Here is a 12,995-nt window from a genome sequence, read left to right as displayed (position 1 = left end):
TTAGCTTCAAAAGAAGCTCAAACTTTTACTTTTCAAACACACTGCTTGGCATTTCACTAATTACTGATATGCACTTCAAGTATATCTATAGACATTGTTAATTCAACTACTTCAGGGCTTCACGGGCTTTTCAAGCTAGCTTCTCTGTTAAACGATGCTACACACTGTATGAGTTCACCTGAGAATACTTTTGAGTAACATTTGGATTCTGCGCTTACTCAGTGAAGGTCCGGAAAGGAAACAGGTTAAACACACGGCAAAGGGTTTTTATTCAGACCATTTAAAGCTCATACCTGACGGCAGCTAACCGCACCTTGACACTAGACTCAGACAAGCCAGTCACAATTCGGTCCATCATATTTTCAGTCTCAATGATCTGGAGAAAAAGGTTAATGCTGCATAAATAACAACATGAAGACGACAAATTTCACTGCTTGTAAATGCAAGTATGTTAATATCCATCAGACGTTTAATGTTGTTTTTAGCAAGAGTTTTGACCCCTGGAACGATCATTTTGTGGTGGGGGCAGGCAGCTAGCTCATCAGAAATATCTGATGAAATACCTTTCATCAGAAAGGTAGTACTACCCACTAAGGACCTGCCAGAATGATAGGCATTAAGGGGGCAGGTTTTTTGTTTATTTTTTACATAACACTGAAAACAGTAGCTACATGGCATAAATATTGCAGAGGTGTTGCGTAAATAGTATTGAGAAAAAGTAAAAGATATAACTGAATTATCATTGGGCAGGTTCCTGCCAGAGTGAGATTCTAGAAAAATCGTAGTCCACACTCAGCCCTTTATGAAATCTGCAAGTTTCTGACAGAGCCAACCTGTGACTACTTTCTTACCAAGCAAATGGAAACTAAATATTTAGAAAAGTAACCCCTGCCATCTTTTTACTGTAACCCTATGGCCTGTTACTGCAGTCAGAAAGCTTTTTTTGCTTTTTAATTTAAAAACAAGATAGCTTACAATCTTCCTTCATTTAAGCAATGTATACATACAAAATAAATACTGTGTGGAAGAAATTAAACTTAACTTGTGTGGTCCTATGGACAAACCATATATTAGAAACAATACTAACACAATCCCAACAAAAATGTTAACAAAAAACCCTAATATTCGTTAAGTATGTCTATGTGCTAGGCATTGTGCTAATAAGCTTATTACATTATCTGCTTTAACCCTTTTTCAGGCATTATTATGATTATTCTCATCAGCATATTGGGAAACTGAGGATTCTAGATGATATAGAGTTTGCCTGGGATTACAAAACTGAGAGGAACCCAGGCATCTGACTCCAGAGTCCTGATGCTTAGCCATGCTTGTGATATGGCTGTGGCTACAGAAGTGTGCCTGTGTTCACGAGGTTGTCCCCAACATGAGTGACACATTAATGGGAGTCCTCACTCCCACCTAGGAGAACACCTGGCTGGGAGAACACTTGGAAAGATCAACCTGGGGAGCTTAAAAAACAAAAACAAAAAACCTCAGGCCCATTAAATCAGATTCTGTGGAGTAGGGCTCAGGCACCTGTTGGCAGAGTCCAGTGCGTAGCCAAGGCTAAGGATCACTGAGCTAGACCAAAATGACAGGAGTTAGAAGGCTGACCTCAGAACAGGAGCGGGTGGGAAACCTCCAGATGTTCAAGCCAAATGGGAAGAGAAAACAGTGTTGAAATTAACAGTGGTGGGGAGAAAAATACCAACTACTAAGAACATACAACCGTACTTTAGCTATGGAAGAGGAATTATTTTTTATGTATCAATTTGCAGGTTTCAAAGTGACAGAAGAAAACGTACATATTGATCTACTCCTCTCCCCAGACCAAATATAATCTCACCCTTACTTGTATGCACATCACCCTGTCCTGTTCCTTCTAGGCCCTCAGCTTCTATCTACTTTTGACCCTCACAGACCTTGCTCCCTGACCTGTATGCCCTGCTCAGATACACCACTTAGTAGGCAGATTCCCCGTTTCACTGTCCTTCCACCACTCATTCCTGCTTCATATCCCAGACCACTGATACTACAATGGAAGTCACCAAACCTGGCAGCCTGGTCTCAGGATATGCTATCCCACCTCAGCAGGGCCTTCATTCCTGGGTCCATCAGTGCTGCAAGAGATTCCAATATCCCCTAGGATGGTTGCTTCCTATTTCAAATTCTTCCCACCTCCTCATGCCCTAACTCCCTCTGTGCCCACCTCATTTTTGCGGGGACCTTGCTTTCTTCCTGGGACACAACTTCCTACTTCTCACTAATATGTCTCCAATATTTCTCTTCACTCTTTGTTGAAGTGGGGTACTTCAAGCTCAAAGCCCTTCCACCCTGATCCAGCAACTACTTTCCACACCTCTTTCTTGCATCTTTATTCTGCCCCACCCCACTGGATCCTTCTCTGGCTACCCTACTACCCATTTCCACCTTGACTTAAAAAAGACACAAGTGCCCAAACTTTAACCTCTTTAAGCTACAGTCCTCTCACCCCTTCCCTCCCTGAAATGGTCGCATGTCCCAAGGCTCTGCCCATCTCTCATCCTACGTATATGACAAGGCTGTGACTTCAAAATCAGCTTGATATTACCTCATCTAACATTCTTTATTCCAAGAATAAAGTGGTGGTGCCAAGGGGTGGGAGCATATGATTACTCTCCAAGAGCTGATTATTTTGAAGATGGTACTTTGGAGATGGAGAACAGTTATTAGACTGGCTGCAGGTGCTTAGGAAACCTGATTAGGGGCAAGACTTGAAAGAAGCTTCTAGAGGCACCGGGGTGGCTCAGTCAGCTGGGCATCCGACTTCGGCTCAGGTCATGATCTCATGGTTCATGAGTTCGAGCCTCGTGTCAGGCTCTCTGCTGACAGCTCAGAGCCTCAAGCCTGCTTCAGACTCTGTCTCCTTCTCTCCGCCCCTTCCCCACTCACACTCTCTCTCAAAAATAAACATGAAAAAAATTAAAAAAAAAAAAAAAAAAAAGAGGCTCTAGATAATGTTTACTGGCCACATCCAGCCAAAGATGTAAATCTGCCAAGGGACAAGTGTAGCAATCATTAGGCATATAGATTTGCTCTATAATCTTGATCAACTCACTTGACCTCCCTGGGCCTTCAGTAAAATCAGGGAAGAGAGCAATGATTATTTGACTCCCCCCCCCAAAATCACGTTAGATGGGGCAAAATTATCACATTGTTCAGAAGTGACATGGGAAACAAGGTACGGTAGAAAAGACAAGATAGTACAGGTCTAGTTAGACAGGAGGTCAAAATCAGGGAGCGGTCAATTAAGAGCAAACAGGGCACAGCTCCTATTTACATGCCCACATTTACTTATTTATTCAGTAAATACCTGAATGCTAGACATGGTTTTAAAACTTGAAGACAAAATGGTGAGGGAGAGAAAGCCCTTGTTCCCACCAAACTTACAATGTAGGATAAGCAAGCGCAATGAACTATTTAATGAGTGCTATGACACTCTATGGAATCTATGGAAACTATGTTAGCAAAAAGCACTTTAGGGATGACAGGGGCCATACGGTTTAAGGCAGACAGAGTGAATTAAGCATCTACAAATGGTGAGAGGAAAAACATCCATTCTCAGACTAGGATGTTTTACTACTGGCTGGGAAATGGCCATCAATGACCTTACCCGAGAATATTGAGGCTTAGGCCAGCAGACAGTGGAGAACTATGTTAGCAAGGCAGTCATTATAACCATCAGAGCAGAGCCTCATGCTTTAAGTTTCCTGGGGGTGTGGTGAACGGTATTTTGGAGATGGAGAATAGCTATATTCTGGCTGCTAAACCTTTCCCCTGTGTTAGGATATAAAATAGTAGGACTATTTGGAGGTATCTTCTATGTACAAGGTGACCCTTCTTAGGTTACAGTCTATCCAAATGTCTACAGTAGGAGGCCTGGATTTCTAACCAAACTTGTTGTGGAGAGACTTTAGTAACCCTGCTAAAGTTCTCGAAAGCCTACTACTTGAATGCCTGGTCCACTTTCTCCATCAAGGTATCAGTCTAGGAGCAAAACAATGCAAACTCAGAATGTGAACCTAGGATTCTGATCCACAAAGGTATTCTAAGAGCCTATGTGAATGAGCAACATGATCTAACTATGGTTTTGTATTCTTGAGGGTACTGAGGTCATCTGTGCAGGGATAAAAGGAGCATGATAGTGAATATACTGACCAAAATAAAGATAAAAATGTGATTATAAGGCAGAGAAAGGTTTCGAATCAAATTCAGAGACAAAATTTTCAGGTCACCTGGGAAGGAGTTGGCATTGGCTGTTGCCATAGCACTCCGACCCCCATGAAGGTCTAACAGAGTATAACTTTTCAGACCTGGGGTTAGAAAGCCAAGCACAATAAAACATGTTCTCCATGGTGCCTTTCAACAACTTCGGTACTGTGCTACAAAGCCTTGATAATGATGGAGAGCCAAGTCCCAGCCCCTGCAAAGGATTGGAGGTCTTTCCAGCCTATAAGAGCAATGCCAAGTAAAGCTTGAAATTGTTCTGCCTCATGATTCTTGCTGGAGATTCCCCAGCCACAGTTCAGCAAATATGCCCTATGGCACAGCTTGTGAATTTGCTTAAAAAAAAAAAGGGGGGGGGGAAGGAAAGGAGGGAGAAGTGCCTCTGTTACACAGACACTGTGCCTGACCAGGAATATAAGTAGTGGATGAACCTTCAGAGTGGAAGTGCCATTTTTCTTTCTTTGCTCTTCTCAGGGGCCTGGGTTATAAATTTAACTACAGAATTAACTCATAAAAGAATGCTGCATTCTAAATTGATCAAGTTTTAGGTCAATGGACCAGGTGCTATGCATTTCTCTGCTGGTGTCTTTAGTCTTCATGACTACATGCTTTTGCTAAGCTTTTTTTCTCTGTCATTGTGGCTCTTGCAGGGGTAGATGAGGATCTGAGACTTCTGTTATTGGGACAGGAGAACCCTATGGCCTGTGGGAGTAAAGGGCAGTCAGCCTAGAAGGTGCATGGGAGAAATGCAGAACCCAGATAATCCTAAGGTTCCTGGAACACATGGGAATGTTAATAAGATGAAAATGGCCTTGGCTTATAAGGAAATTCCCTAGTCTTCAATGAGCTCTAGTGAACTCACATTTTAGTTGTGGCCAAGTCATATACCATCTTTTCCTCAGAGCATATGAAGGACTGGAAGAGTCAGAATTAAAAACAAGACCCAACAATTCTTCCAGCATGACCCTGGATGAAGCATTTTCCAGTACTAGCAACTTCAGATTGGACTTTGAACTGTGATCGAAACAGGTCAAGCAGAGGATGCGAAAACCAGGCAGATTCTTAGTGGTGTCAAGAAACTTCTTAGACAGCTCAAAGTGGGTGGGTATGGAGTTAAGGGAGTTGGATGGTGAAGTGGGCATTTTCTTAACATCAATTATTTATGCTAATGTGCACAATGGCCAGGCAAATACAATTCAATTCCAGGTAGGCTAAATCCCAGAAAGTTTTAACAGAGGATGACAAGAGAGAACTGGTCAGAAAGAGTGAAGACTTGGAATCAAACTCTGTAAGTCAGAAGAGGCAGTTCTAAGATCTAAGCAGTATGTTATTAAATCCAGAAAGTCTAGTTAAAGCAGCAGGGACTAGCAGCCAAGCAGGATGCAGCACATGGAGGTCAGGAAGAGTAGGTCTGACAAGGAAAAAGGATCTACAATAGACACTGAACCTATTAGGTGTGGATGGCGACTCTTTCGTCTAATAAGCGTTGATGTAGAGGAGTCCCAGGGGCCACCATTTATGGTCTAGCCCCTCCTAAAACTTATTTTTCTAACGTCAGTGAAATCAAGAGACTCATTTTAGAAACAGGGTATAGGCTGGAAGGATGGAGAGGGGCCATGAGATGACAAGATAGACCCTAAAGTGAGAGAAGCATGTACAACCAGCTCATTTGGTGGACTGAGTGGAATCAACAGGGGTCTGGAGAGGGATCCATTCCTAAAAATGGAAAACCAAACTTTCCCTAGGTTTTAGGAAGTGACCATACTGATTTTGCCACAGAACACTTAACCAAAAGACATGATGCCATGCATATCATGGAAATGCACTTAATATTTCTAATTCTTGAGTACATCCTTCACCAATTCCTTTATTAAAACAAAAGAGCAAAACACACACATACCCCAACAGCACATGGCCTCCCATGAAACAAACAAGGGGCAGCTGCAACTCCTGCTCCTGAACAGGTTCAGCTGGGAAACCAATTCTCTGACTACACTCTTCTCAATGCCATTGAAAGTAGCAGACTTAACTATCTGAAAGAATTAAACACAGGTATGGTAATTTTTTGGTTGAAAAATGTTAAAATCTGAAGAGGATTTAGAAATAAATTCGTCCAACTTCTTTAGTTCATCAAAGAGGTCTCTGCAATTCAGGAAGATTAAGTCACTGGTCAAGGTTCTCTAAGCAAATGGGGACAGGGCTAGGGCTCCACTAGGTTTTCTTACTTCTAGTGTAAGGTCCATTCCACTTGTGCTTAAGGATGAGATTTTTGCTTAACCTTAGTAACTAAATTGAGATCTGACTTGGTAAACCGGGGAAAAAAGAGAAGTTAAAAAGTTATCAGTGCTAAAAATAAATAAATACATATGTAAAGTTATCAGTGATATGGAAACTACAGTCTATATACTGACATCCAAGGCCAATAAAAATTAGTACACTATACAAAAGAGGTCATAGTTAATAAACTGAAGAGCCAAGGTGGGGGGGCGGAACAGGTACAATTCACAGGGCCTCCAAGAAAGAAAATGACAAATCAATGATTTAGCTTGCCTGGGGGTAAAAATGCCAAAGGTTGAGAGAATGGAAGCCAATGGGGAAAAGATAAGCCAAAAAAACACTGTGAAGAAACCACAAGGGTTGAGTTCCACTGACTTTTCCATTCAATTCCCTGATGATCTGATCTCCATTCTAGAATCAGGATCTAGCTTCCACAGATACTACCTAAATAGAACTAATACTATACTGTTCTCAGGCCAAAAGCTCCATTTGTTCTAGATGAGAACAGTAGACTTCCCACCCACAGCCTATTCTCTGTGATATCTTTGCCACTGCTCCAATGTACAATTTTCTGACATTTTCCTCAAGCAAATATTTTTAAAATAAAGGGTAGTTTCTACCAAAGGCTCTTTTTTTCTACAAGAGCTTCTCTTGGGACAAATCACTGATCAACACATATTCTGCAGTCTCACTAAACATTTTACAAGGTATTTCTTCCATTCACTCAGTCTTCCATCGTTTTCTCCTCCCACATTTATACCAAATTTCTCTAACTTAATGATCTTAGGAGGTAGGGAGTGGCAGGAGATAGTTATCTTCTCTGAGGCAGAGAAGCGAAAGAAAGCATTCTAAGAGTTGATCCTCAGGGCCTCATTTTCTTCCTTTCTCTGGAAGGCAATGAACTAAATTAACACCTAACCCCTCCTATAGGCCTAATGGGAACAACAGCACTTCACTTTAAGAGTGAGGTCAAGGTGGAAGGGGTTCTTAGGGTGGGCCCATTCTAAAGCTTCTATATTTCATTCTTGCTTTTAAGTCCCTTTAGGTAGTATTTTGTAATTTCTACCTCAGGACCTTTTTCTCTTAATAGCTGAGCAACTTTCACTTATGTTAAATGTTTAGAAGAAATACTCAAAATTCTTAACTTTTCTGTGCTTTGGAAAGAAGTGGGAGCTCTCTCTTGGCCCAACTTCTTTTTCCCCTAAAACCAAACACAGTGTGTCAGAAATACTTATGATGTCTAAAAATAGATCAACACTATGGAAAAATATTTCTCTATATAGAACAGTTTGATTTTTAAAGCTCAATCATCAACTTAATGGAAGGACATAAATAGCTGCTGACTTATATTAGTACATAAATAAAACCATTAAAAATTACTTCTCAAATAACAGAACTAGAAACTTCCTTTCCATCTTTTACTGTTTTCCATGGATCTGAATAATGGATTGCCAAGAACTGTGCAAACGATGGCTCTGCTCAGCCCCCTATTCCTCTATATACACAGCCATGCATGCAACAGTGTTGATTATCCCATAGGTTGGCTGGCTGAATTTTAATGTCCAGACATACACAATTTATTCAATAAACACAAGCATAGCATCTACTATTTGCCAGGTAATACTTCTATGGAGTTTATATTCTAGTTACGAACATTATAGCTTAACAACGGATAACTATTCAAAGAAGATACAAGTTGCTTTAAGTTTCAATCTGTTCTATAAGAAAGCTATCTTGGGGCACCTGAGTGGCTCAGACGGTTAAGCGTCCCGACTTTGGTTCAGCTCATGATCTCACGGTTAGTGAGTTCAAGCCCTGTGTCGGACTCTGGGCTGACAGCTCAGAGCCTGGAGCCTGCTTCAGATTGTGTCTCCCTCTGTCTGCCCCTCTGCTGCTTGCACTCTCTCACATTGTCTCCAAAATAAACAAACATTAAAAAAAAAGTTTGTATAAGAAAGCTATCTACAAAATAAAAGCTGAAACAGTACCTGTCTGACATTAATTCTGGATGCTTCCTTTCTAGAACGCTAGTTTACAATGTGATCACATCTAGACAGCGCCCTTAGAAAAACATTTCCAAATGATGTAGAACAGAGATAGGAAGATCCTTCATTCTGTGGGTCACAACTTCTGAAAATGATTTTAATATTTTACAAGGGGAAGGTGAAGCTGGTTTCAAATAAACTTTTTTCCCCACAAATAAACCCTTATTTGAGATGGACTATTATATAAGAGATGGACTCTTCCAGATTCATTCATAATAGCTATTTTAATTACAGCTGTATTTTAATCATATCTGGCTGTACTGATCATGATAAAATTGGCTTTCAATGTAGACAATGCTTTTTATTGCACACATAAGGTACTGGAATTACAACATAGCAATTAGTGTCTCATCTTCTTAACTACTTTAGAGTGTAAGCTCCTAGGGGCACCTGGGTGGCTCAGTCACTTAAGTGTCTGACTTTGGTTCAGGTCATGAGCTCACGGTTCATGGGTCCAAGCCCTGCACTGGGCTCTGCACTGATAACTCAGAGCCTGGAGCCTACTAGAGATTCCGTCTCCCCTCTCTCTGCCCCTCCCCTGCTTCTACTATCTCTCTTTCAAAAAAACAAACAAAGCCAGATGAATAAATGGAAATAAAGCATCTCACTACACAGTTTGTACCAAAAACTATGTGATAGAAAAGACACATTTTCTGAATCTGATGTTTTTAACCAGCTAATACCAGCTATTAAGTTCCCTCAACTGAAAGCATTTTCAACTATTTTAGACTATCACACATTCTCCTGTAAATTTTCTTGCCATTGTATACCATAATTTGGCTCTAGTAATGGTATTTAACTGTACATGAATAAAGTTATCGTTAACAGCATGGGCTTTGGAGTCAGAGACTGGGATATGATATAGGTGCTATCACTTACAATCCGGGTGGCCTTGGTCACATTGATTTCCTAATCTGCAACAGCTATCTCACAGGGTTGTAGGAGGTTTAAGGGTGATAACATGCCAATGCTTAGCACAGTGTCTAACACACAGTAAATGCTCAATAAATGGTAGCAGTTATGTTAAATTAGGTTTCCTAAATAGGTTATCACTTGATATAAGTATCTGAGTTATATAAGTTTTGTATGCCCCCATACCATGTAACATAATGCTTCATATGTTGTAAAGGCTGAATAGATGTTTGTTTAATACATGAACTGGATCTTTATTTTTCTCTTTGGGATGGTGAAAAATCTTACTCAGGCAACTTTGCTAACCAATATACAGAATCTAATAACATTTCCTACATAACTATTATCCAATTTGTCTGGGGTCCATTATATGCCAAAATCATTCAAACAAGGGAATCAACATGTAGAAAAGTATCCAGTAACAATATCCTATCATCAACACTTGATAATGCCTCTTTTGCAGGAAGTTAGACAACTGACCTCTCCCCCCTCCTGTGGCTTTGGTATGGTCCCATCTTTCTATATAGTCCATTACAAAGAGGCAAATGGGAATCAGAGTTTTTCACCACACCGGTTTATGGTCATTTATATTTAGCTATGCATTACCAGCAGAAGGTGAGCCAATTTTTTCTGTAAAGGGCCAGATAGCAGATATTTCAGGCTTTGTGGCCTTAATGATTGTGTCACTAAGTACTCAATCTGCCACTGTAGTGGAAAACAGCCATAGGCAACACAAAGCAACATGGTTTTATTCCAATAATACTTTATGAATATTTTGTCAATTATATTTCGATAAAACTGAAAAAAAGAAAAAAAACCTTTATGGACACAAATTTGCATTTGACTTTTCAAATGTCAGGAAATATTCTTCTTTTGATTTTTTTTCCCCCACCAACCATATAAAAATGCAAAAACCATTCTGAACTGGCAGGTTACAGAATTATTACATAAGTAATAAGTACCTACAGGCTATTGTTTGCCAAGCCCTATACTAGCATTTATAATTCTGGGGAAAAGTGTAGCAGCAATGGTCCTGGTTCCTTACCACAAACTTGACTTTCTTAAGGTCTACTACTCCACAAATATTGTATCATCCCATACATTTCATTCATTTCCAGGAAGAATGTTCTGAAAACCCAACTAAGTTACTAATTTTAGAGCTCTACAGATCTAATAAAGATATTTTAACGCATTTCTTGGTTTATAAGATATGCCTTAATTGTTAGACTGTAAACAAAATAACCAACTTGTAGTTCATACTTTAAGAATAAGAACTGTAATTCATTGGTTAACACAACTACAGTACCACAACTAAGAACACTCAATTTTATGTCTCCATTTAATGAAACTCTGAAATAAAAATTCATTACTTCATTTTATAAATACCTCTATTATGTATATAGCATTATCACTCCCAGGTTTGCTTCTTTCAGTATGCTGAAGGCCAACGGTCTCAATTATGTGGGCAAGTGGCAAAACCTGGTGTACTGTCCCAGTTAACTCTTTAAAAATACTTACCATCATGAAAGAATGTTGTAGAGTTCGTTTAAAATTCTTTGGTAGATTAGCCTTAAGAAGATAACTAACAATTTAACCACAGATTAAGTCAAGGAATTCTGAATTCTGCATGAATTTTATTATTTAATAGCAGAGCCAAGTCCTGAAGAGTGCTACTTCTGTGGTACCGTCGAAAACCTTCAAAATGTTCAAGGCGTTTGCTTCAACACGCAGGCTAAGGCTCAGAAATAATTCCTTGCATCTGCCCAATTTCATGGCAGAGGCAAATACAGAAATTTGACACTGTGCCTTTTAAATGACCATTGAAAATTACTCAACTTTGCAAAAAATATTTAAAAATATAAATTCATGGTATAATCATACTGTTACCCAGAAGACAAACTAGCAATAAAATCAAGCTACAATGGATGATAAAAATATTCAAAAGTGAAATGCTCAGGCAACTTTTTCACAGCAGAAAGATACTAAGAAAAACTGACCTATATTTATAAATATGCTTTAAAATCTTGTAACTTTAAAATTACAGAAGAATTTACATTTGTTCAAAATTTGAACATTTGTATTTGGGTTAGGATTTTATACAAATGATGACCCTTTGGTGAAATGACATCTAAGGCAACCATGAACAGTAATACTTAGATAACCAAAGTTAGGTAGAATTTGGCCTCTTTACTCAAGACATCTATTACCTATGATTTTGACCCATTATTGATTTATATTGTAACATACTATTTAACTCCAAGAAACAAATTATATTTGGTGCTTTGGAGAACATGCTACAGCTATACCAAGAAAAAGTTTTAAAAACCAGTATTTTAAAATCTAAGAGTAAAAAGACATCATTACAACTAAAGAAAAGGCTTATGCTTCTGAAATATATTCTTTTTACTAGAATGAGTAAGTTTTGGAAATTTATAGCATAAAATCACTACCTTCATTGTAAACTCTTAAAAATTTATGCCCCAATGCTGTTCAGCTTTTCTAATACACTTGGAAATGTTTATTTTTAATCTTCCAAAGAAATCATTTAAGATATTCTAACAAACGCTTCCATTTATTGAGCACCTACAGGCACCATGCTAAATATTTTAAATACATTAGATATCATCCCCACAATGACCCTGCAGATACAACTTCCTTTGCTAGGAAAAAGTGGGTAGAGAGAAATTTTTTGTTTTCCTTTTCTTATATTTCTCTGCCTTTTCAAAAAAACAAAAAAACTCCACTGTTCTGTTTAAAAAGAAAAAACATCTCACCCTTGGCTACGTTCTTCATATGTAACATACAAACATCTGTGACTAGAGGATTTTTTTTTTTTCCCCCACAAGGAACAAAAACTTAAGATTTCATGTTTTCAATTCTTGAGAATATAAAAGGCATGTAGATGAAATTAAAAATAATAAAAATATTAATTGCCAAATCGATTCCAAGAGAGTTATATTGATATCACCATGTGCATTTTAATTGGTTCCCAATAATTCTTTCATCCCCTAGAAAATTCTTACTAGCCATTTCTTACTTTTCTCTGATGTACTGAGGTTTTATTATAAATGCTGAGCTTTAAGGCTATGTCTTACTGCTGTTTACCTCACCTCTGCTTTCCCCTTCCCTCCACCCATTGGGTAATGTTTATACAATATAGGCAGCTCAATCAATCCAGAAAGAATTAAAACTCTGACATTCATTAACAGGGGAGATATTTTACACAGATGTATAACACTGGTCCAGATTCATTCTTGTGAATGCTATACATTTTTTAAACTCATACATGTAGACACAAAAAAAAACCCTAAGAAATAATGGTGAAAATTATTTCAAAATTAAACTACTACACCATAAACATGTTCTCTTTGATCTATGTCAAAATGAGAAGATACACCCTTGGGATTGTCTGCCTATTAAAAAATGGGAATTTCTTGCATTTTCTCTGTGCTAAGTATAGTGAAACTCCTTGCCTATACGATCAGGTATAGATTT

At 38.7% G+C, this 12,995-nt stretch overlaps 1 protein-coding gene across 3 annotated transcripts in view; it reads right to left on the bottom strand.

Moving 5' to 3' along the window:
* Nucleotides 1–12,995, bottom strand: part of ARMC8 (armadillo repeat containing 8) — a 108,658-nt gene that overhangs the window by 30,665 nt on the left and 64,998 nt on the right. For all 3 annotated transcript variants that reach the window (XM_086674365.1, XM_086674367.1, XM_086674366.1), the window contains one exon: nucleotides 294–376. In XM_086674365.1, the coding sequence (XP_086530491.1) occupies nucleotides 294–376 (83 nt within the window). The remainder of the gene's footprint in view (nucleotides 1–293; nucleotides 377–12,995) is intronic.

This window comes from Puma concolor, chromosome C2, assembly GCF_028749965.1.
Source record: "Puma concolor isolate L17-30 chromosome C2, mPumCon1.1.hap2, whole genome shotgun sequence".
Classification (NCBI taxonomy): Eukaryota; Metazoa; Chordata; class Mammalia; order Carnivora; family Felidae; genus Puma; species Puma concolor.
This window is presented reverse-complemented; position numbering and strand designations above follow the sequence as displayed.